This window comes from Ranitomeya imitator, chromosome 2 (assembly GCF_032444005.1).
Source record: "Ranitomeya imitator isolate aRanImi1 chromosome 2, aRanImi1.pri, whole genome shotgun sequence".
Taxonomy (NCBI): Eukaryota; Metazoa; Chordata; class Amphibia; order Anura; family Dendrobatidae; genus Ranitomeya; species Ranitomeya imitator.
In genome coordinates, this window is record NC_091283.1 from 652,594,967 (window position 1) to 652,621,518 (window position 26,552).

At 44.2% G+C, this 26,552-nt stretch overlaps 1 protein-coding gene across 4 annotated transcripts in view; it reads right to left on the reverse strand.

Moving 5' to 3' along the window:
* LOC138667064 (zinc finger protein 3-like) overlaps nucleotides 1-26,552 on the reverse strand; it is a 98,182-nt gene that overhangs the window by 38,376 nt on the left and 33,254 nt on the right. For 2 of the 4 annotated variants that reach the window (XM_069755318.1, XM_069755317.1), the window contains exons 3-7: nucleotides 21,957-22,139; nucleotides 21,203-21,275; nucleotides 21,000-21,094; nucleotides 20,781-20,871; nucleotides 11,635-11,883 (exon numbers count right to left, since the gene is read on the reverse strand). In XM_069755318.1, the coding sequence (XP_069611419.1) occupies nucleotides 11,635-11,883; nucleotides 20,781-20,871; nucleotides 21,000-21,094; nucleotides 21,203-21,275; nucleotides 21,957-22,139 (691 nt within the window). The remainder of the gene's footprint in view (nucleotides 1-11,634; nucleotides 11,884-20,780; nucleotides 20,872-20,999; nucleotides 21,095-21,202; nucleotides 21,276-21,956; nucleotides 22,140-26,552) is intronic. The other 2 variants (XM_069755320.1, XM_069755319.1) reach the window with 1 other exon arrangement.

Genomic DNA, 26,552 nt, shown 5'->3' on the forward strand with positions numbered 1-26,552 from the left:
TTCTCGCAGGCTTGCAAAACCAACATACCGCTATAGAAATGATCCATGTGTCCCAAAAAGAAAAAAAAAAAATGATATATATAGATATATATATATATACTGGATGTTCATAGATCGTGGGAACTTACCTAGAAAGCTCCAAGGCTTTCTAGGAAAGTTCCCACGATCCATGAACATCCAGCAGAGGGCGCCTCACCGCAAATGAAGCTAAATATAGCTCATTGATCTATATTTAGACTCATTCCCCGGGGTTTTGCAGCGAGGAGTAGCATTGCATTAGCAAAGCTCCTTGCTGCAAAATGTTTTAACCCCTTCAGAAGGATTTACATCGTTGGACGTTACAGATCTGCGGAGGGTAAGTATATTGTTGGTTTATTATGTTTTTTCTTTCACAGAACGAGGGTCTTCAGTGACTGGATTGGGCGTAGAATAAAATACTCCAACAACCATTGTTTTTATTTCATTAAAATAATTTTAAATAATGTGTTTGTGTTTTATTTAACCCTTTACTACAATTGGATTAATAATGGATAGGTATCATAATTGACGCCTCTCCATTATTAGGCTTAATGTCACCTTACAATAGCAAGGTGGCATTAACCCTTCATTACCCCATATCCCACCGCTACACGGGAATGGGAAGAGAGTGGCCAAGTGCCAGAATAGGCGCATCTTACAGATGTGCCTTTTCTGGGGTGGCTGGGGGCAGATATTTTTAGCCAGGGGGGGCCAATAACCGTGGACCCTCTCCAGGCTATTAATATCTGCCCTCAGTCACTGGCTTTACTACTCTGGCGGAGAAAATTGCGCGGGAGCCCACGCCAATTTTTTCCGCCATTTAACCCTTTATTTTAAGAGCTAGAACGGCCAAATTTTGCACATACACACTACTGACATTAGTAGTGTGGAATCTGCAAAAAAAATGGAGAGAAGACATGGTTTACTGTATGTAAACCATGTCTCAAATCATGTCGGGTTTTAGGAAGGAGAAAGAAAAAGCCGGTAATTGAATTACCGGCTTTCAAGCTGTATAGCGCTGGAATAAATATTAATATATATACATATATGTGTCTCACTGACATATATATATATATATATATATACCTATTCTATGTGTACACATTTATTCTACCTATTGGACTGTAAGCTGTCAGTGTGATTTTACTGTACACCGCACTGAATTGCCGGCTTTTCTCTCTAACAGCGCTGCGTATTTCTCGCAAGTCACACTGCTTGTCCGTGTGTAATCTGTATTTTACACGCTTCCATAGACTTTCATTGGCGTATTTCTTGCGCAGTACGGTGACAAACGCAGCATGCTGCGATTTTGTACGGCCGTAGAAAGCCGTATAATACTGATCAGTAAAATACGGCAGATAGGAGCAGAGGCATAGAGAATAATTGTGCCGTATTTTTTGCGAGTTTTACGGACGTAGTTTCTGCGCTCTTACGTCCGTAAAACTCGCAAGTGTGAAGCCGGCCTTAGACAATTATATAGTAGAGATATATATTAGATTATGAAGATCCTATCTGTGGTTGTCAGCAGTAGGGGAGATGTCTGTAGCTCATGGCTTCACACTAACAATGTTTCAAAATACAGTTTTGAAGACAGGTGAACCAGTAAAATGTAAAATAGCATGTTGAAGAGGCTTTCCTACCATATCCGATGCTTGTTTCCTTCACAAATTATGCTTTAGTTGCATAAAATACTAATTTGTTTACAAGCTTACTGAAGTGGAGTGAATTTTAAAATGTTTGAAAAACCTTTTACACAAAAATCCATTCTTGACAGAGTCAGGGCAAGGAAAAGGTCTCTCACCATTGTGGATCATCTGATGTGAATAAGAACTTATTTGCAGTTGAGAAAAAAAGGTTAGATTATACTCACCCAGGGGCGGTCCCGCTGCGGTCTGGGTGCGATGGGTGTCGCGGTCCGGTCCTGGGCCTCCCATCTTCATAGGATGACGTCCTCTTCTTGTCTTCACGCTGTGGCTCTGGCGCAGGCGTACTTTGTCTGCCCTGTTGAGGGCAGAGCAAAACACTGCAGTCCGCAGGCGCCAGGAAAGGTCAGAGAGGTCCTGTGCCTGCAGTACTTTGCTCTGCCCTCAACAGGACAGACAGTACGCCTGCGCCGGAGCCGCTGCGAGAAGACAAGAAGAGGACGTCATCGTAAGAAGATGGGAGGCCCCGGACCGCGACACCCATCGGACCCGGACCGCGGCGGGACCGCCCCTGGGTGAGTACAATCTAACCTCTTTTTCTCATCTCTCAGGATACATCGGGGGCTTATCTACAGAATTACAGAATGCTGTAGATAAGCCCCTGATGCCGGTGGGCTTAGCTCAGCTTCGATTTTGGGGGGTGACAGGTTCCCTTTAAATGAAGGTCTTTATTATTAAGGGAAAAACAAATCAAAACCTACAGGGCCCTGTGATTGCCCCCTAAACCCAACAACTGGTTGGGCCACCCTTAGCAGCAACAACTGCAATCAAACGTTGGTGATAACTGCAAATGAGACTTTTACAATGCTCTGGAGGAATTTTGGCCCACTCATCTTTACAAAATTGTTGTAATTCAGCCACATTGGAGGGTTTCCGAGCAACAACTCTACAAACAAATTCTACTGTGCCTAATAATTTGGAACAGTGCCTTTTGAGTTTTTATTCATTTTGGAGATTATACTGTTATCATTGGGGGTTTCTTCAATAAGATTCAATGTATACTCTAACGGGTGATAACTTTTATTAGGTTCCTTCTCCACACCTAAGTCTGTTTTTACATTCTCCATAACCCCTCCGTTTGAAGGTATTTTATCATCTATAATACAGTCTATACCATTTGAGATTGTTTTTTCGCGACATACTGGGCTTCATGTTAGTAGTAAATTTAGATCAATCATTTTTGCGTTTATTTGTGTGTGTGTGTAGGGGGGGGGGGGGGGGAACACGAAAATTTGGCAAAAATTTAGCAATTTTCTAATTTTGAATTTTTATTCTGTTAAACCAGAGAGTTATGTGACACAAAATAGTTAATAAATAACATTACCCACATGTCTACTTTACATCAGAACAATTTTGGAAACAAATTTTTTTTTTTGCTAGGAAATTATAAGGGTTAAAATTTGACCAGCGATTTCTCATTTTTACAACAAAATTTACAAAACCACTTTTTTTTTTTTTTTTTAGGGACCACCTCACATTTGAAGTTAGTTTGAGGGATCTATATGGCTGAAAATATCCAAAAGTGACACCATTCTAAAAACTGCACCCCTCAAGGTACTCAAAACCACATTCAAGAAGTTTATTAACCCTTCAGGTGCTTCACAGCATCAGAAGCAACATGGAAGGAAAAAATGAACATTTCACTTTTTAGTCACAAAAATGATCTTTAGCAACAATTTTTTTTTTATTTTCCCAAGGGTAAAAGGAGACACTGGACCCCGAAAGTTATTGTACAATTTGTCCTGAGTACGCCGATACCCCATATGTGGGAAGAACCACTGTTAGGGCGCATGACAGGGCTCGGAAGGGAAGGAGCACCATTTGACTTTTTGAACGAAACATTGGCTCCAATCTTTAGCGGATGCCATGTCGCGTTCGGAGAGCCCCTGTGTGCCTAAACATTGGAGCTCCCCCACAAGTGACCCCATTTTGGAAACTAGACCTCCCAAGGAACTTATCTAGATGTGCGATGAGCACTTTGAACCCCCAAGTGCTTCACAGAAGTTTATAACGCAGAGCCGTGAAAAGTCTTAGTTACTCACCGGTTAACGGTGTTTTTCGGAGTCCATGACAGCACTACGGAGAGAGGGGATCCGCCCTTCAGGAACAGGAAACCTACAGATATATAAGGGCGGCACCTCTCCCACGCATCAGTTGGTTTACAGAGCACAAGAGGACCACCAAGGTTAATAGCATACATAATAAACAATAATACAATAACTAACTATTCACTACCCGTGAATTATATATAAACAAAGGAAGAGGTGTACACCCAGAACTTAAGAAGACGGGAGGGTATGTACAGGTGCTGTCATGGACTCCGAAAAACACTGTTAACCGGTGAGTAACTAAGACTTTATTCGGTCGTCCATGACAGCACTACGGAGAGAATTACAGAGAGTAACTATCTAGGGAGGGACTACAGCTTGCAGCACCCTTAACCCAAAAGAGAGGTCAGAAGAGGCACCCAGGTTCAATCTATAATGGTTATAGAAAGTGTTTGGAGAAGACCAAGTAGCAGCCTTACAAATCTGGTCGATCGACACCTCCAATCTTTCCGCCCACGAAGCCGCCATAGCTCTAGTGGAATGTGCTTTAAGACCTTCAGGCGCCGGCTTGCCCTTTGAGATGCATGCCAGCGAGATAGCCTCCCTAATCCATCTAGCTAAGGTAGATTTTGATGCTCTATGCCCTTTCCTACTACCCTGACAGGACACGAATAAGGCATTATCTAACTTCCAGGGATCAGTTACCGCTAGATACTGCAGGATACATCTTCTTACATCTAAAGTGTGTAACTTCATTTCCTTATCGTTGGTAGGATTGGGGAGGAAAGATGGAAGGACTATTTCCTGTGTTCTGTGGAAACTGGACACTACCTTAGGGAGATATGCTGGATCAGGGGATAGTATCACTCGATAATCCCTAAGCTGCATGTAAGGGGGAACCCTGGATAACGCTTGGATGTCGCCTAGCCTACGCGCCGATGTTATGGCCACCAGGAAGGCTACTTTAAGGGATAGATTTTTAATAGAGGCTGAAGTAATTGGCTCAAATGGGGCCTCTGTCATGGCTGAGAGGACTAGGTTCAGGTCCCAAGGCATGACTCTATTCTTCACAATTGGCCTAGACCGTTTTGTTGCCCTGATGAATCTGCTGACCCAGTGATTCTCAGCAATGTTGCAGCCAAAGAGGGCCCCCAAGGCTGATATCTGCACCTTAAGAGTATTTGGGGATAACCCCATATCTAACCCCCTTTGTAAGAATTCCAAGATCTGGACAATCGGAATTGACTGTCCAGCTGTTGCCCCCGAGTTCTGAAGGAATCTCTTCCAGATTCTGACATAGATTTTTGTGGTTATCATTTTTCTGCTTTTCAGCAGCGTGTTAATGAGGGCCGGCGAGAACCCCCTGTCTTAACAGCGCCCGGTCAAAATCCACGCCGTCAGATGAAGGCCAACTGCCCGAGGATGGTAGACTGGGCCCTGGGATAGGAGATCCGAAATGTCTGGCAAGACCCACGGATCGGATATTGACATAGCTCTCAGGCATGGAAACCACGTCCTTCTGGGCCAGAAGGGGGCAATTAATATCACTGTGGCTTTGTCTTTCCTGATTTTCCTCACCACCAGAGGAAGTAGAGACAGGGGAGGAAAGGCGTAGGCTAGCCTGAAGTTCCAGTCTATGAGGAGGGCGTCTACTGACAGGGGATTTTCTCTGGGGTTCAGAGAGCAGAATTGTGCCACTTTCCTGTTTTCTTTTGTGGCAAACAGGTCTACCTCTGGCTGTCCCCACCTTTCCACGATGAGGTTGAAGATGGAGCAGTTTAGGGACCACTCTTCCCTGCCTTAATGTGTTGCGACTTAAGAAATCCGCTGTAGTGTTTTCTGCCCCTTTTATGTGTAGAGCCGTCAACGAGAGAAGATGTTGCTCTGCTAGATGAAACAGACGATCTGCTACACACATCAGGGATCTGGAACGAGTCCCGCCTTGGTGATTTATGTATGCCACGGTGACTCGATTGTCCGAAAATACCCGCACGTGGTGGCCCTGTAGATAGACAAGGAGTGTTTTAACCGCCTGCTCCACAGCCGTTACCTCCTTTAGATTGGAAGACATTTCCATCTGATCATGATCCCAAAGCCCTTGGACCAATGTATCCCCCATGTGAGCCCCCCACCCAGAAGGGCTAGCGTCCGAGGTGACAATACGAGTTATATTATATTCCCAGGGGACCCCTGTGGACAGATTCTCTTGATCTAACCACCACCCGAGGGATACAGTAGCGTCTTGGGATAGGGTCAGCAGGCTCTCTAGACATCCCCCCAACCTTTTTTGATGTAACAGCACCTCGCCCTGAAGTATCCTCGTATGATACTGAGCCCATCGGACCGCTGGAATACAGGACGAGAGAGAGCCTAGCAGAGACATGGCTTTTCGTAGGGACATGGTGGGGTTTTTAGAGGCATTCAGCACTTGAAGGTGCAGGCGATCAATTTTTTCTTGAGGCAAACGGCATTCCTGAACCTGGGAATCCAGGGTCAGGCCCAAAAATCGCTGCACCGTCATGGGCTGTAACCGTGATTTTTTAACGTTTAGCAACCACCCCAGACGCTCTAGAGCCGACATCACTTTATGTAACTGTTCTAGACAGTGATCCGCCGTTTTACCTACGATAAGGAGATCGTCCAGGTAGGGGATTATTAGAATGTTGGACTCATGCAGGTGTGCCATAACTTCCGCCATTACTTTGGTAAATACCCGAGGGGCGACCGAAATCCCAAAGGGAAGGGCCCTATACTGGAAGTGTTTTATTACCCCATCCAACCGTACTGCCACCCTTAGGTATCGTTGGTGACCTGCATAAATAGGGATATGGTAATAGGCGTCCTTCAAATCCAATACTACCATAAAGAAGTTTTTAAACAGCAGCTTTATTGCGGTGTTAATAGTTTCCATTTTAAATGGTTGAACGGTCAGAAAATTATTCAGTGCTCTAAGGTTAATGATTGTTCTGAAGGAGCCGTCTGGTTTGCTTATTAGGAATAGAAGAGAGTAGAATCCACTACCCTGTTCTCCTTCCGGAACCTCAGATAGGACATTTTTATTGAGCAGATCGTGAACTTCCGCTTCCAGGGCCGCCTGTTCCGCTGGAGAGGATCTGAGAGGGGTGATTCTGAAGAAGTTCTGAGGGATAGAGGAGAATTCTAGACGCAGACCCGTAGCTATCAACCCCAAAATCCAATCACTACTGGAGATCTTGGACCAGGCCGGGTAGAAGGCAGATAGCCTACCTCCCACCGGGGAGACTAGTCATTGGGGAGGTTTTTTGATCTCACGGGATGGCTCCTGACTTCCTCCACCAAACATGAACCCAGTACCTCTCTTCTTTTTATCGTCCCATCTGCTCTGGTCTCTGGCTGGTCTCTTCCGAAAGAACCTTTTCCCTGCGAAGGGGCGCCTGTAAGAAGTGGTTGGTAGATTAGGAAACTTCTTCTCATCTCCGGCTTTCTCTAGCAACTCATCTAGGACTGGCCCAAACAGGTATTCCCCTTCGCATGGAATAGAGCAGAGACGAGATCTGGATTGAAGGTCACCCGGCCAACATTTCAGCCATAGGGCCCTGCGCGCTGCGTTCGATAATCCTGCCGCTCTAGCCGCCATTCTTGCCGAATCTGCAGAAGCGTCTGCGAGAAAGGCAGCAGCATTTTGGATTGTTGGCAGGAATTTCAACATGGAATCTCTGGAAACACCTTCTTCCAATTTAGACCCTAGCTGATCCAGCCAGACCATCATTGATCTGGCTGCGCATGTCGCAGCCACAGCAGGTCTCAAGGCACCAGCCGACATCTCCCATGTCCCTTTAAGGAACGAATCAGCCTTTTTATCTAGAGGATCCTTTAGGGAAGCCATGTCATCAAAGGGGATAGATGATTTCTTAGATGCCTTAGACACTGCCGCGTCTAATTTTGGCGCCTTATCCCAGGTGTTCACCATGGGGTTCTCAAAGGGGTATCTTCGTTTAAAGGCCGGTGGAAAAGAGCCTTTTTTCTCCGGCTTCTTCCATTCTCTTTTGATGAGGTTCTGCACCCTGTCATTGAGCGGAAAAGACCTACGTTTTTTAGGGTCTAGACCGCCAAACATTAGGTCCTGTGTTGAACGTTGGCCTTTCGTCCGCCACCCCCATGGTGGATCTAACTGATTTAATTAGTTTGTCCATTTGGTCCAACGGGAAACAGAAACGGTTTGACTCTTCTTCCGAAGAGGACGCTGAGGAGACAGAGGCGTCTGAGTCAATCTCCCTACATGGGCCAGCGGACGAATCTGAATTTGAGGCGCTAGGCTCCCTTCTTCTCTTGGAAGGTTCTGCCCGGGATAGGGATTTCAGGGAATCCTTCACCTCCTTCCTGATAATCTCCCTAAGATTTGAAGTAAAATCGGGAGACTCCTCCGCCATCTATGGGAGCGGAGAAAAGGCTATGTCACTTATCCGGTGCTATCGCTATACAGTATCCTATACAACTATTTCCTACCGTCTGCCGCACACACGACTGACAAAGTCTTTTAGGGTAGGCGTCTGGCAAAGGGCAAGCGCATAGCGCGCACTCCTTGTTTTTTGATTTACCAGCGCTTTTTTTCCCCTACGGAAATAAACATAGGAAAAGACTGCATCAGGGTACATTCACGAAGATCTCTTACCCAGGCAGTAGCGGTAGGTACCGGATCACTGGGGGGTCGGTCCAGATCCTTTTGCCTTGATCTGCGACTGGCCTGATTACTGCGTCCGCGGGTCTTCTGCTGGGGTTTTGCAAGGGTCTCCGTGGATCTGTCCTGCTCCTGCTCCAGCAGATCACCGGCAGCTTCTGGCACATCCATAGCTGCAGATGCCATTAGCAGCTCTGCAGTAATCTAATCGGCTATATATAGCCTTCCCCCGCCGGAACATGTGCAGGTGTGAGGGTCAGTAATTAATCTCCCCCCTGCACCGGACCCTGCCCCATCCTCCCCCGCCCCTGAACGCTTTCCCCCTGCCGCTCCCATCACAAGCAGGATGCGGCATTCCCAGCCGAAGCCGGCCGGCGTCAGACTTCCGGTCCTGGCTCCGCCCTCCCGCCGCATCACTTCCGGAAACGGCTAGAGCGGTCAGAGACGCGCCCGGAAGCCAGGGACGGCGTTGCCGGATCCTCCAGCCGCACGCCGCCATACCAACGCCGTACGTGGCCCCAGCACAGCGGCGATCACGGCGGAAGTCTGCGCCCGACACCTGGACCCGCCCCGATCCCAAAGGAGTGCGGAGGGGCGTTCCAGGAAGCCTGCGCCGCCCGAAATAGGACCAGAGGTAGTGAGACAGGGCACGGGAGAGCGAACGGACCCGGGGGGGAGGGGGGGGGGGAACATACTTACCACGCTGACCCCAGAGACAGACCTCCTCCGGACGCTGCTCCCCTCTGCACCGCTCACTGCCGTGGAGCCCTACCCGGGCCCACCGTGGCGCTTCCAGGGACCCGCACTGCCCGAGGTAGGAGACCCCCTCGCTACCTGGGTCGGACAGCCGGCCTGGGTGCTTGATAGGAGAACTGAAGATAGATCTGTAGGGAATCCTGTCCTCCAGGAACAGGAAACCAACTGATGCGTGGGAGAGGTGCCGCCCTTATATATCTGTAGGTTTCCTGTTCCTGAAGGGCGGATTCACTCTCTCCGTAGTGCTGTCATGGACGACCGAATAAATAACAAATAATTTTTCTTTCCTCAAAAATTATTTTTTAGCCCGCAATTTTTTATTTTCACAACAGGAGAAATTGGACCCAAAAGTTGTTGTCCAATTTGTCCTGAGTACACCGATACCCCGGAAGGGAAGTAGTGATGTTTTGAAATGCAGACTTTGATGGAATTGTCTGCGGGCGTCATGTTGCGTTTGCAGAGCCCCTGATGTGCCTAAACACTAGAAACCCCCCACAAGTTACCCCATATTGGAAACTAGACCCCCAAGGAACTTATCTAGATGTGTGGTGAGCAATTTGAACCCCCAAGTGCTTCACAGAAATTTCTAACGCAGAGCGGTGAAAATAAAAAATAATTTTTTTCCCACAAAATAAGTTTTTAGCCCCCATTTTGTTATTTTCCCAAGGGTAACAGGAGAAATTAGACCCCAAAAGTTGTTGTGCAATTTTTCCTGATTACGCTTATGCCCCATATGTTTGGACGCACGTCGGGGCTCAGAAGGGAGGGAGCACCATTTAACTTTTTGAACGCAAGATTGTCTGGAATCAATGGTGGTGCCATGTCGCGTTTGTAGACCCCTGATGTGCCTAAACAGTGGAAACCCCTCAATTCTAACTCCAACACACCCCTACCCTAATCCCAACTCTAGCCATAACCCTAATCACATCCTTAAACCCAACACACTCCTAACCACAACCCTAACCCCAACACACCCCTAACCCTAATCCCAACCCAAACCATAACCCTAACCACAAGCCTAACCCTAACCCACACCTAACCCTAATCTTAACCCCATTTCCAACCCTAACCCTAATTCCAACCCTAAGGCTATGTGCCCACGTTGCGGATTTGTGTTAGGATTTTTCCCACAGTTTTTGAAAAATCCGCAGATAAAACGCACTGCGTTTTACCTGTGGATTTCCAGTGTTTTTAGTGCGGATTTCACCTGCGGATTCCTCATGAGGAACAGGTGTAAAACACTGCGGAATCCGCACAAAGAATTGACATGCTGCGGAAAATACAACGCAGCATTTCCTTGTTGTATTCTCTGCACCATGGGCACAGCGGATTTGTTTTTCCATACGTTTACATGGTACTGTAAACCTGATGGAAAACTGCTACGAATCCGCAGCGGCCAATCCGCTGTGGATCCGCAGCCAAATCAGCACCGTGTGCACATAGCCTAATTCTAACCCTAGTTCCGACCCTAACCCTAGTTTCGAACCCTAACCCTAGTGGAAAAATAAAAGTACTGTAAATATATTTTCTTTATTTTATTATTGTCCCTACCTATCGGGGTGATAAAGGGGGGGGGGGGGGGGTTATTTTTTTTTTATTTTGATCGCTGTGATAGAAGACGGACGGACACCGGAGGTCGGTAAGTATGCAGGGGTGGGATCGGACAGCGGGGGGTTGATATCGGACTGCGGGGGGAGTGGACAGGAGGACGGACAGGAGTGGAGCACAGGACAGGACGGAGTACGGGTGGTGGCAGATCGCGGTCTCCAGCCATGGCCGATGATATTGCAGCATTGGCCAGGGCTGTATTGTAATATTTCACAAATTTTCATTGGTGAAATATTACGATTGCTGTGATTGAAAGGGAAACATCAGTTTCAACAGCCAATCAGAGCGATCGTAGCCACGGGGGGGTGAGGGGGGAAGCCACTCCCCCCTGGGCTGAAGTACCACTCCCCCTGTCCCTGCAGGTCGGGTGAAATTACAGTTACCCCTTTCACCCGGCCTGCAGGGACGCGATCATGCTGTGACAACACATGCATCACAGGTCGGATTGGCACCGACTTTCATGATGCATACGCTGTGTCACAGGTTGGGAAGGGGTTAATCACAAGTAAAATTCTTTATGATATAGATACCATTACATTTATCTCAATTACTGACTTGCTCAATTACTTGTATTCCTCTTTTTCTTATTTCTTGATTTTTACTTTCGTTGTATGATAACTCCTCTAACACTCAGGACATGCGTATGGTTTATCATCTCCCAAAACTTTTTCCACAATCTATACAGGAAAATGATGCCGAATGAGAACGGATTTATAGGTAAAACTTTTTCCACACTCAGAACATGTGAATGGCTTCTCCCCTGTGTGGATTCTCTCATGTCGAATGACATCCGAATTATAAGAAAAGCATTTTCCACAGTAAGAACACGAAAATGGCTTCTCACCATTTAGCACTCTCCGATGAATAGACAACGGTTTTGTTCTGCCACGGCCTGTACCACCGGAGATGCCAGTGTTCGATAAATGTGGCTCCCGTTTATAGAGATAGGGTGATAGATATGCATCATGGGCTGTGTGTGGATTACTGGTATCTTCTCCTATGGAAACTTGTGTAATTTCATCATTTTCTATTTTACACTTAGCAGTTACAGAAAAATGTTCTTTTGAGGCATTCGGGCTGTTCTGTGCATCTCCTGAGGAAAAAATATACACAAATATATGGACTTTTAACAATGACTGAATTTTCATCTGCAATGCACTGGAAGTCTTCAGTATTCCAATGCGATATGGGGAATCTGTTATCGGGTGTTTCCTACCCTGAGAGCAGCATGATGTAGGGTACAGAGACCATGATTCCAGCAATGTATCACTTACTGGGCTGCTCACTGTAGTTTTGATAAAATCACAGCTTTATTTGCTGCAGACTTATCAGTAGTCTGAATGCTGTGCTCTGTATAACCCTGCCCACAACACTGACTGGAAGCTGTGCGTAAGCAGAAAGCAGCTAGTCAGTGGTAGGGGCGGGGTTATACAGAGCTCATTAATAGAGAGGACTACCTGGCAGCAGGTTTACTAGTCCTCTAGTGATGATCTCCTGCTGCAATAACAGTGACTTTATCAAAACTACAGCAAGCAGGCTAGTAAGTGACACATAGCTGGATTCAGAGTCTGTCTCTACTTTATGCTGCTTTCAGATTAGGTGGCAAAAACCTGGTGATAGATTCCCTATTAAAGCAAGTCAGTGTAAAAATACCACAGGGTTGGGATAGTAGCCACAAGGCCTCAGTTAGGGAGAGTAACGCAATAGCAGATCATTAGCAACCCATGACCCAGTTTGTTGTGCTGTACTATTCTAATATATGGACATTTCAATACTACAACTTCATTTAAAAAGGTGTCTACAGATAAAGGTGATGCAACTAAACAATAACAGCAACAAAGTAACTTTGTCATAGCTTTACACCAACATTTTGCAGAGCATTTATTGCAGTTACCCATCCTTTTAAGACATTTTGTTTGTTTATTTGTAGCTGAAATGTGTAGTATTACCAAGCCCAATTGTAAGGAGTTCTCTGTGGTGTTCCTATAGGTAGTTATAGATCTCCTCTCTCATCTCCGTCTATCGCCCTAGACGTGCCCTCCGTTCTACAAATGACCTAAGACTAACATCCCCTGTAATCCGAACCTCGCACCTCCGTCTCCAAGACTTCTCTTGTACTGCGCCAGCTCTCTGGAATGCACTTCCCCAGACGATCAGGCTGATACCTAGCCCCGACCTATTCAAGTGCGCTTTGAAAACCCATCTCTTCAAACAAGCCTACCACATCAACTACTCAGTAAACTAACTTTGCCCTGTTCCCTCCTTCCAAATATTACTCTGAATCTGCACCCTACTATTCATCTGTCTCCACGCCCTCTATACACATGATAACTGCACTTGATACTTGACTATTGCACTTAAACACACGGGCTGATGACCGGATCATGCAGCTTTATATGAAAATCCCTATTTATTATAATTGCCAGACCTGAAATAACAAGCACTTTTCGTGTCCCCCCCATTTCCTTGTAGATTGTAAGCTTGGGAGCAGGGACCTCACTCCTAATGTCACTGTTTAAATTGTCTTAACTGGTACCGAATTTATTGTCTGTACATGTCCCCACTTAATTGTAAAGTGCTGCGGAATATGTTGGCGCTATATAAATAAAAATTATTATTATTTATTATTATTATAGATGACTGAGGGAATGGAAATGGATTTCAACAGAATCTGTTGGAAGGATTTCACTTCCTAATTAAATTTGCATGTAGCTCTTTCAAAGACAAGTCGAGCAATACCTTTACAAGGCCAGTCCGTTTCTCTAAGGCCGGCTTCACACTTGCGAGTTTTACGGACGTAAGAGCGCAGAAACTACGTCCGTAAAACTCGCAAAACATACGGCACAATTATTCTCTATGCCCCTGCTCCTATCTGCCGTATTAAACTGATCAGTATTATACGGCTTTCTACGGCCGTAGAAAAATCGCAGCATGCTGCGTTTGTCACCTTATTGCGCAAATAAAACGTCAATGAAAGTCTATGGAAGCCCCAAAAATACGGATCACACACGGACCAGCAGTGTGACTTGCGAGAAATACGCAGCGCTGTTAGAGAGAAAAGCCGGTAATTCAGTGCGGTGTACAGTAAAATCACACTGACCGCTTACAGAAGAATAGGGAGAATAAATGTGTACACATAGAATAGATTATATATATATATATATATATATATATATATATATATATATATATATATATATATATATATATATATATATATATATATATATATATATTTCTTTCAGCGCTAGAGAGCTTTAAAGCCGGTAATTCAATTACCAGCTTTTGCTTTCTCCTTCCTAAAACCCGACATGATATGAGACATGGTTTACATACAGTAAACCATCTCATATCCCCATTTTTTTTGCACATTCCACACTACTAATGTCAGTAATGTGTCTATGCAAAATTTGGCCATTCTAGCTAGTAAATTAAGGGGTTAAATGGCGAAAAAAATTGGCGTGGGCTCCCGCACAATTTTCTCCGCCAGAGTAGTAAAGCCAGTGACTGAGGGCAGATATTAATAGCCTGGAGAGGGTCCACGGTTATTGGCCCCCCCCTGGCTAAAACACCTGCCCCCAGCCACCCCAGAAAAGGCACATCGGGAAGATGCACCTATTCTGGCACTTGGCCACTCTCTTCCCATTCCCGTGTAGCGGTGGGATATGGGGTAATGAAGGGTTAATGCCACCTTGCTATTGTAAGGTGACATTAAGCCAAATTAATAATGGAGAGGCGTCATATGAGGACAACCAGCAGAGGGTGCCCTCTTATGATCTCGAGCCAGGGAGCTTTCTAGGAAAGTTCCCACGATCTAGGAACAGCCAGCAGAGGGCGCCTCACCGCAAATGCAGGTAAATATAGGTCAATGACCTACGGTACTTTACCTTCATTCCCCGGGGTTTTGCAGACATGAGCAACGTTGCATTAGCAAAGCTCGTGTCTGCAAAATATTTTAACCCCTTCAGATGGATTTACATCGTTGGACTTTACAGATCTGCGGAAGGTAAGGATATTGTTGGTTTATTATGTTTTTTTTGTTACAGAACGAGGGTCTTCAGTGATTGGATTGGGCGTTAAATAAAATAATACAACAACCTTTGTTTTTATTTCATTAAAATAATTTTTAATAATGAGTTTGTGTTTTTTTAACCCTTTACTAGTATTGGATTAATAATGGATAGGTGTCATAATTGACGCCTCTCCATTATTAATTTGTGCCCACGCCAATTTTTTCCGCCATTTAACCCCTTAATTTACTAGCTAGAACGGCCAAATTTTGCATAGACACATTACTGACATTAGTAGTGTGGAATATGCAAAAAAAATGGGGATATGAGATGGTTTACTGTATGTAGACCATGTCTCATATCATGTCGGGTTTAGGAAGGAGAAAGCAAAAGCCGGTAATTGAATTACCGGCTTTCTGCTATATCGCGCTGGATGAAATATTAATATATATACATATATGTGTCTATATACAGTATATATATGTTTTTTTTTTTTTTTATTTTTTTTTTTAACACATGGATCCCTTGTATAGCCGTATGTCGGTTTTGCAAGCCTGCGATAAAAACACGCAGTACGGATGACATACGGATTACATACGGAGGATGCCATGCGCAAAAAACGCTGAAACACCCTGCCTACGGAGGAGCTACGGACCACTAATTTCGGGACTTTTCAGCGTATTACGGCCGTAATATACGGACCGTATTTTCATACGCTGAGTGTGAAGCCGGCCTAATACTGAGAAATTAGTGTTCTATTTGATGAGGCTGAAAAAATATTTGTGATCAGAAGATTCTTTCATTCCAGCTCTATTCCCAGCCCAGCTCTGCCTCCTTTTGCTTGACTGGAGGCTCCATTGCCTAAAAAAAAAATGCAGCTTATAGCCTGTCAGTCAAGCAGTAGGCGGAGATGGGTGAGGAATAGAGCTGGAGTGACCAAAGCTTCAGATCTACAAATAGCTCTTCAGCTTCATTTGCATATCAATTAAAAGACTGATGTCTCAATTACGAAGGAACTGACTGTCTAGTTAAAGGTAATACTGGACTTGCTTTTGAAAGAGCTAAATGCACATACAAATAGTTTGGGAAGTAAAGTTCAGCTGACAGATGCCCTTGGAAGCGGCTGCCAGGCAACTAGACATTGACACCATGTAGTCCAGACTGACTAGAGAACATTTCTTGTGGTGGCACACAGAAGCTGAAAGAGAAGACCAAGTAAATGTATGGCACTAGTTCCTAGGCTTGAACCCCGAATGATTGATAATATAAAAAACAATGGATGCAATTTAGTCTCCGCAAGTCTGGTCCCCAAGGGACCTTTGGGTGTAGATGGCAGTCTCCTCTTTCCCCAGCAACAGAGCTCACTGAGGACTATGAGGTGCACGCATTGCCAATGCGTCTATAGGACATGACAATCACATAATTGTTGGTTATGTGCTGGTATAGCAAAGCTGCTGGCTCCTAACAGACCCTGAGCAGATCGGCCAATGACTGTTTTACCCTGTAACTGGGGCTCCTATGGAGACCCCAATTAGAGAGGAAGAAGGGAACAATAAAAGAAAATGGATTATTTTTTCCCCAGAATGCTTTTACCATCTATGGAAGAAAATAATGCAAAATAAATAAATGTGTATAATACATACATATTTACATGCATACACAGGAAAAATGAACCCACACATATTAGGAATCCACCACGCTTACTGTAATAACCTGGAGAATTCATTCAACAGGTCATTTACTCTGAATCATGAACAGTTAAAAAATATAGAAAAAGAAAAATGACAAATCACAAAGTAATTTAGGTCTATCCCAAAAAATGTAAAAAAAAAAACCATCATAAAACAAGCCTCACACAGCCACATAAATAAAAAAGTGAGAGACCAAAATGGATAAAAAAAAAAAAATAATAATAATCCGGCCAAAAAAGTACATTCACTTTTGATCATTAACGGGTTAAGAGGTACACACCTATTAGGCTAAGTGCACACGTTGCAGAATTGCCGAGGAAATTTCTGCGGCAATTCCGCAACTCCTGCCGCAGGTATATCGCATGCGGAATTGGCATGCGTATTCCCGCTACACACTAGCGTTTTACAAGCGGAATTAGCTTGCGGAATGCTAGCATTTTCCAAGCAATCTGTAGCATCGCTTGGAAAACTGACTGTGACTGACAGGTTGGTCACACTTGTCAAACATGGTGTTTGACAAGTGTGACCAACTTTTTACTATTGATGTTACCTATGCCGCATCAATAGTAAAAAGATATAATGTTAAAAATAATAATAAAAAAAAAAAAAGGTTATTATCACCTTCCGGCGGCTCCCGATCTCCTCAGCGGTGCACGCGGCGGCTTCCATTCCCAGGGATGCTGTGTGCGAAGGACCTGGGATGACGTCACGGTCACGTGGTTTTTTACAGTGATATGGTGCCCAGTCCGTGGAGGAGACTCTCCTCTCCTCCACCCTGGGTACCATCCGCACATGATCCGCTTACTGCCCGCATGGTGGGCATAGCCCCATGCAGGAAGTAAGTGGATCAATGCACTCCTTTGTGTGCGGAATCCCTGCGATTCCGCAAATTAATGAACATGCTGCGTTTTTTTCCGGAATGCGTTTCCGCTCAGGAAAAAAAACGCAGCATGTGCATACAAAATGCGGATTACATTCTTTTAATAGGATGCTTAATGTGAGCGTTTTTTTTTAGTGGTTTTAAAAAACGTGAAAAATCCGGAACGTGTGCACACAGCCTAATCCCCTTTACCCACAAGGGTGGCTTGCATCTTACGCCATCACATTCATCAAGACTGGCAAGCCTTGTCAAATCTACTATATAATTGTCTACGGGTCACTTCCGTCTTTCTGTCTGTCTGTCACAGATATTCATTGGTCACGGCTTCTGTCTGTCATGGAAATCCAAGTTGCTGATTGGTCGCTAAACAGCCACGACCAATCAGCGACCGGCACAGTCTGGCGGAAAAATGGCAGCTCCTTACTCCCCGCAGTCAGTGCCCGCTCCATACTCCCCTCCAGTCAGCCCTCACACAGGGTTAATGTCAGCGTTAATGGACCGCGGTGTAACGCCCTCCATTAACGCAGCTATTAACCCTGTGTGACCAACTTTTTATTATTGATGATGCATATGCAGTATCAATAGTAAAGAGATCTAATGTTACAAATAATAATAATAAAAAAAAATAAAAAAAAGAAGGTTATTCTCACCCTCCGCCGTCGCGTCCTCTCCTCGGCAGTGCAAGCGGCAGGTTCCGGTGGCAAGGATGCTATGTGAGAAGGACCTTCCATGACGTCACAGTCATGTGACCGCGACGTCATCACAGGTCCTGCGCTCATACTAACCCTGGGACCAGAAGCTGACGCGTGCACCGCACACAAGCGGCAGGACTACAAGTGGCCCTCGGATGGTGAGTATATGTTTTAGTTTTTTTTATCCTGTTACATACGTGGCTGGGTAATATACCACGTGGCTGGGCAATATACTACGTGGGCATGCATATTCTAGAATGCCCGATGCATTAGAATCGGGCCACCATCTAGAGTGTATATGTATATACACTCATATATATATATATATATATATATTTGTACACACACACACACAGTTAGGGCCATATATATTTGGACAGAGACAACATTTTTCTAATTTTGGTTATAGACATTACCACAATTAATTTTAAACAAAGCAATTCAGATGCAGTTGAAGTTCAGACTTTCTGCTTTCATTTGAGGGTATCCACATTAAAATTGGATGAAGGGTTTAGGAGTTTCAGCTCCTTAACATGTGCCACCCTGTTTTTAAAGGGACCAAAAGTAATTGGACAGATTCAATAATTTTAAATAAAATGTTTATTTTTAGTACTTGGTTGAAAACCCTTTGTTGGCAATGACTGCCTGAAGTCTTGAACTCATGGACATCACCAGATGCTGGGGTTCCTCCTTTTTGATGCTCTGCCAGGCCTTCACTGCGGTGGTTTTCAGTTGCTGTTTGTTTGTGGCCTTTCTGTCTGAAGTTTAGTCTTTAACAAGTGAATTGCATGCTCAGTTGGGTTGAGATCAGGTGACTGACTTGGCCATTCAAGAACATTCAACTTTTTTGCTTTAATAAACTCCTGGGTTGCTTTGGCTTTATGTTTTGGGTCATTGTCCATCTGTAGTATGAAACGATGACCAATCAGTTTGGCTGCATTTGGCTGGATCTGAGCACACAGTATGTCTCTGAATACCTCAGAATTCATTCGGCTGCTTCTGTCCTGTGTCACATCATCAATAAACACTAGTGACCCAGTGCCACTGGCAGCCATGCATGCCCAAGCCATCACACTGCCTCCGCCGTGTTTTACAGATTATGTGGTATGCTTTGGATCATGAGCTGTACCACGCCTTCGCCATACTTTTCTCTTTCCATCATTCTAGTAGAGGTTGATCTTGGTTTCATCTATCCAAAGAATGTTCTTCCAGAACTGTGCTGGCTTTTTTAGATGTTTTTTTTTAGCAAAGTCCAGTCTAGCCTTTTTATTCTTGATGCTTATGAGTGGCTTGCACCGTGCAGTGAACCCTCTGTATTTACTTTCATGCAGTCTTCTCTTTATGGTAGATTTGGATATTGATATGCCTACCTCCTGTAGAGTGTTGTTCACTTGGTTGGCTGGTGTGAAGGGGTTTCTCTTCACCATGGAGATCATTCTGCGATCATCCACCACTGTTGTCTTCCGTGGGTGCCCAGGTCTTTTTGCATTGATGACTTCACCAGTGCTTTCTTTCTTTCTCAGGATGTACCAAACTGTAGATTTTGCCACTCCTAATATTGTAACAATTTCTCGGATGGGTTTTTTCTGTTTCTGCAGCTTAAGGATGGCTTGTTTCACCTGCATGGAGAGCTCCTTTGACTGCATGTTTACTTCACAGAAAAACCTTCCAAATGCAAGCACCACACCTCAAATTAACTCCAGGCCTTTTATCTGCTTAATTGAGAATGACATAACGAAGGGAATGCCCACACCTGTCCATGAAATAGCCTTGGAGTCAATTGTCCAATTACTTTTCGTCCCTTTAAAAACAGGGTGGCACATGTTAAGGAGCTGAAACTCTTAAAACCCTCATCCAATTTTAATGTGGATACCCTCAAATGAAAGCTGAAAGTCTGAACTTCAACTGCATCTGAATTGTTTTGTTTAAAATTCATTGTGGTAATGTCTATAACGAAAAATTAGAAAAAATGTTGTCTCTGTCCAAATATATATGGACCTAACTCTGTGTGTGTGTGTGTGTGTGTGTGTGTGTGTGTGTGTGTGTGTGTGTGTGTGTGTGTGTGTGTGTGTGTGTGTGTGTGTGTGTGTGATATATATATATATGTGTATGTATGTATGTATGTATGTATGTATGTATGTATGTATGTATGTATGTATGTGTATATATATATATATATATATATATATATATATATATATATACACACATACATACATACACATACACACATACATATATATATATATATATATATATATATATATATATATATATATATATATATATATATATATATATATATATATATATATATATATATACACACACACACACACACACATATCACAGAAATTGCTAGGAATTCTTCATTGCCCCAAATGATGTTTGCGATAACACCAATTTGTTAGAGCATTGCAGCTGATTAAAGAGGACCTTGCAATGTGTCGATGACCCTAAACGTGCCACTTTAATGACGTAAAGGCTGGAAAAGAAGAAATGGAAGAGTCTTGAATGGCCAGTCCTACAATCTAATTTCACCAAATTTGAATCGTATCACTTTTACATTTACACTCTTTAAATAAAGATGAAATATGTGTATGTCCACTATTGACATGGAAGGAAGAACATAGAAGATACAGGAGGATGTAGACCACTTTGTGATACAGAGGAAGATGTAGAGTCTCTACAGTTGTGTGGTGGAGTCTGTTACTCACCTGGACTCCTATCAGTAGGACTCTCCTCATTACTAATATCCTCCTCGTCTTCATCTACAACTTCCACTTTAATGTTGAGCAGGTTTTCATCCTGAGTAACAATAGCAATAAATAAAGTTGTCACACTTGATGCATTTTTTGAGAATCAATATTAGGACAGAAGATCTGCACAAGTAGATTTACGGCAATATTTTGCCATTTAACCTCATCACTACTAACCTGATGCTCCTGAGTGTTGTTGTTTTCCTGTTTGAAACTCTGGGAATCTAAAGAGCTGGAACCTCTCTCTGGGGTATTTCCATTACTGGGACAATCTATGGGAAACGGACACATGCAGACACACTGTATGAGCACACTCGTAGTCTGATGACTGGGTAGTAGGTGAACCTAGGTGACCCCGGAAAATGGTCACCACCTCTTACCGTGTGATTGCACAGACTGCTGATTCTCAATCATGTCCTTGTATGGATTCTTATCTTCTAAATAATTCCATTCCTGAGAAAACAGATAAGACTGTGACACCCTTAAAGTCAACATACAGGGTACAGTCATTTATTTGGTGGGATTAGACAACACGCTGATGTCTCTGGAGGCTTCAAGACTCTTTTCTAACAAAAGATGAGGTAGAGAAGGATCGGGAACTTTGAAATAAAGAATCCACTCCTCTTGTTCTCCAGCTAGATGGGCTGCTGCCAGAGATGTCTGATAGTGTCCCACTCCGCTCTGCCCACAGAACACACGAGCACTCAGCCGAGCATTCGTTAGTATTGGGACATAGGGGGGTATAGCAACAAGACCACGGCTATCTAGGGATATAGGCCATTTATAGGGATTGTGACCCATTGTTTATATCAGGACTTGCAACTTCCACACTGACAACTAGGCCTAAAATAAGATTTGCACTTAGAAATGAGTGAATATACTAAAAACAAATTTGATTTACAAGTATTATGCTCTGGAGTTTGGAGAGACACCAGAGAATAATAAGAAACATTAAATTCACAGAGAATAACTTCTCTACAAATTGAATTTCTCAGGAATATGTGTGTGAACAGGGGAACTCGAATTTTGCCTGATCCATTTTCTGATGACCCCGTATAGAAACCTGACACAGTTCTAGAATTATCATCCAGGCAGCTCCCATGTGGCACTGTGTCCCGCCCCAGCAGTTCTCACCTCGCCAGTCAAAAGATGAATGATCTTATATGTAAGCGCTAAGATTTTGTCATCATTGTTCCTCTCGTGCATTAGTGAATGGGGCAGACGCACGGTTATGCGGTTCTGGGTCTTGCTCCATCCTTCAGAACCAGGTTTGCTGACTGAGACGTCCTGATCGGTTTTCTTCATGATTACACAGTCCTGCACATGAATACAAACAGCAAACATCATCCAGGGCCAGAAATCCTTGTGGTTTTTTTTATAGATTTTGCCAAGTTTAATAGAAAAAGCGGCGTCATGACATTCTGAACTCCTGGCCCTAAACACTGGGAACAGCATGGAAACTGATTTTCTGGTTCCGCACATTGGTTTCACACCTTACACTATAGTGGTCCTCCAACGAGAGCCTAAAGCTTACTCTGTCAGTTTTCCATCATGCCCCAATCTGCCTGTCCCTTAAAAGAGCTTAAAGCTGTGTTCACACGTTGCAGAAAGTTTTCACTGTGGATTGGATTACAAAATACCCACTTAATTGTATTGTACTGTAAATTGCCAGAGAGTTTAGGTGCAGAATCTACAGGGGAAATCCAGGTGTGAACTTGGCCTGTGCCTATTGTTTTTGAAGACCAAAGAACAAATAATTAAGAGGACTCTGTTACCCCCAAGACAGATTAAAGTACTTCGCTGTATAGGGGACTTGTCCCCTACTAAAATCATACCAGAATGATACATTTAGGGTATGTGCACATGTTGCGGATTTTTATGCAGATCCTCAGTGTTTTTGGACACGCGGAATTGCATCAAATCAGCAGTGTAGTGCACAAGCAATGTTGGTCAGTGTGAAATTGACATTTGGTGTGCACATGCTGCGGGGGAAAAAAAACACGCATGGAATCGCAGCGTTTTTTTCCTCAGTATGTCAATTCTTTTTGCAGATCTGTAGCGTTTCTGCACCCATTGACTTCCAATGTGTCAGGCCAATGCGCAGGTTTAAAAAAGATCTGCGGATTTGCTGCGGATGTGCCTGCGAGAAACGCTGCAGATCGGGAGGGGGAAGACTGTGTGTGTGTGTGTGTGTGAGTGAGTGTGAGTGAGTGTGTGTGAGTGTGAGTGAGTGTGTGTGAGTGTGTGTGAGTGTGTGTGAGTGTGTGAGTGTGTAATGTGTGTGTAATGTGTGTGAGTGTGAGTGTGTAATGTGTGTGTAATGTGTGTGTAAGTGTGTGTGTGTGTGTGTGTGTGTGTGTGTGTGTGTGTGTGTGTGTGTGTGTGTGTGTGTGTGTGTGTGTGTGTGTGTGTGCGTGTGTGTTGTGTGTGTGTGTGTTTTGCCATCCGGCTATGCCTGCTACATTGACAGCTAGCCGGATGATGGGACAGTAGTAGTCCCATCATCCGGCTACTGTGTTGAAGTGTGAAAAAAACCAAACAAAAAAAAAAAAAAAAACACATATACACACACATATACAGTACATACAACATACAGTATATACTCACCATACAGCTAATCCCCGAAGCCCTCAATCGCCTGAAAAAAAAATTTAAAATAATAAACCAACAGTATACTCCCTGATCCGATGTAATCCATTTAATAAGGAGTGTTGTTGTGAATTCTGTGGCAGAGCTCCCTCCTGTGGTCACGAGTGGTACTTCGGCTGGTTCTCTCTGTGAGCTTCCGTTGGTGGAGGAAAGTGGTACTGCGGCTTCTGAGTTTCCTTCCTCAGGTGATGTGGTGAAGTCGTTAGGTGCTGCTCTATTTAACTCCACCTAGTGCTTTGATCCTGGCCTCCAGTCAATGTTCTAGTATTGGACCCGTTTCCTCCTGGATCGTTCCTGTGGCCTGCTGCTCTGCATAGCTAAGTTCCTCTTTGCTATTTGTTTGCTGTTTTTTTCTGTCCAGCTTGTCAATTTGTTTTTTACTGCTTGCTGGAAGCTCTGGGACGCAGAGGGTGTACCTCCGTGCCGTTAGTTCGGTACGGAGGGTCTTTTTGCCCCCTTTGCGTGGTTTTTGTAGGGTTTTGTGTTGACCGCAAAGTTACCTTTCCTATCCTCGCTCTGTTCAGAAAGTTGGGCCTCACTTTGCTAAATCTATTTCATCTCTACGTTTGTCTTTTCATCTTAACTCACAGTCATTATATGTGGGGGCTGCCTTTTCCTTTGGGGTATTTCTCTGAGGCAAGGTAGGCTTATTTTCTATCTTCAGGCTAGCTAGTTTCTCAGGCCGTGCCGAGTTGCATAGGTAGCGTTAGGCGCAATCCACGGCTGCCTTTAGTGTGGTTGGAGAGGATTAGGGATTGCGGTCAACAGATTTCCCACGTCTCAGAGCTCGTTCTTGTTTTTTGGGTTATTGCCAGGTCACTGTATGTGCGCTGACCTCTATGTCCATTGTAGTACTGAATTACCTTTCATAACAGTACTGGAGGCCCAAAGTACTAATGATTCTCAATAGAGGGAAAAAAGAAGTTCTGAGACCATTTTTTTTTTCTTTGCACTGTGTTTTGCCTTTTTTTTCCCCTAGACATTTGGGTGGTTCAGGACACAGGTGTAGCGATGGACATTAAAGGTCTGTCTTCATGTGTGGATCAGCTCACGGCAAGAGTACAAAGTATTCAAGACTTTGTGGTTCAGAATTCTATGTTAGAACCGAGAATTCCTATTCCTGATTTGTTTTTTGGAGATAGAACTAAATTTCTGAGTTTCAAAAATAATTGTAAACTATTTCTGGCTTTGAAACCTCGCTCCTCTGGTGACCCAGTTCAACAAGTTAGGATCGTTATTTCTTTTTTGCATGGCGACCCTCAGGACTGGGCATTTTCTCTTGCGTCAGGAGATCCTGCATTAAGTAATATCGATGCATTTTTCCTGGCGCTCGGATTGCTGTACGATGAGCCTAATTCTGTGGATCAGGCAGAGAAGAATTTGCTGGCTCTGTGTCAGGGTCAGGATGAAATAAAGGTATATTGTCAGAAATTTAGAAAGTGGTCCGTACTCACTCAGTGGAATGAAGGTGCGCTCGCAGCTATTTTCAGAAAAGGTCTCTCTGAAGCCCTTAAGGATGTCATGGTGGGATTTCCTATGCCTGCTGGTCTGAATGAGTCTATGTCTTTGGCCATTCAGATCGGTCGACGCTTGCGCGAGCGTAAATCTGTGCACCATTTAGCGGTATTACCTGAGCTTGAACCTGAGCCTATGCAGTGCGATAGGACTTTGACCAGAGTTGAACGGCAAGAACACTGACGTCTGAATGGGCTGTGTTTCTACTGTGGTGATTCCACTCATGCCATCTCTGATTGTCCTAAGCGCTTCGCTAGGTCTGCCACCATTGGTACGGTACAGTCAAAATTTCTTCTGTCTGTTACCTTGATCTGCTCTTTGTCATCGTATTCTGTCATGGCATTTGTGGACTCAGGCGCTGCTCTGAATTTGATGGACTTGGAGTATGCTAGGCGTTGTGGGTTATTCTTGGAGCCCTTGCAGTGTCCTATTCCATTGAGAGGAATTGATGCTACGCCTTTGGCCAAGAATAAGCCTCAGTACTGGACCCAGCTGACCATGTGCATGGCTCCTGCACATCAGGAGGTTATTCGCTTTCTGGTGTTGCATAATCTGCATGATGTGGTCGTGTTGGGGTTGCCATGGCTACAAGTCCATAATCCAGTATTAGATTGGAAATCCATGTCTGTGTCCAGCTGGGGTTGTCAGGGGGTACATGGTGATGTCCCATTTCTGACTATTTCGTCATCCACCCCTTCTGAGGTTCCTCAGTTCTTGTCTGATTACCGGGATTTATTTGATGAGCCCAAGTCCGATACCCTACCTCCGCATAGGGATTGTGATTGTGCTATCGATTTGATTCCTGGTAGTAAATTCCCAAAAGGTCGACTGTTTAATTTATCTGTACCTGAGCACGCCGCTATGCGGAGTTATGTGAAGGAGTCTTTGGAGAAGGGGCATATTCGCCCGTCATCGTCGCCATTAGGAGCAGGGTTCCTTTTTGTAGCCAAGAAGGATGGTTCACTGAGACCTTGTATAGATTACCGCCTTCTAAATAAGATCACGGTTAAATTTCAGTACCCCTTGTCGTTGTGATCTGATTTGTTTGCTCGGATTAAGGGGGCTAGTTGGTTCACCAAGATAGATCTTCGTGGTGCGTATAATCTTGTGCGTATTAAGCGAGGCGATGAGTGGAAAACTGCATTTAATACGCCCGAGGGCCATTTTGAGTATCTAGTAATGCCATTCGGACTTGCCAATGCTCCATCAGTGTTTCAGTCCTTTATGCATGACATCTTCCGAGAGTACCTGGATAAATTCCTGATTGTGTACTTAGATGACATTTTGATCTTCTCGGATGATTGGGAGTCACATGTGAAGCAGGTCAGAACGGTGTTTCAGGTCCTGCGTGCTAATTCTTTGTTTGTGAAGGGATCAAAGTGTCTCTTTGGTGTTCAGAAGGTTTCATTTTTGGGGTTCATCTTTTCCCCTTCTATCGAGATGGACCCTGTTAAGGTCCAAGCCATCCATAATTGGACTCAGCCGACATCTCTGAAAAGTCTGCAAAAGTTCCTGGGCTTTGCTAATTTTTATCGTCGCTTCATCTGCAATTTTTCTAGTATTGCT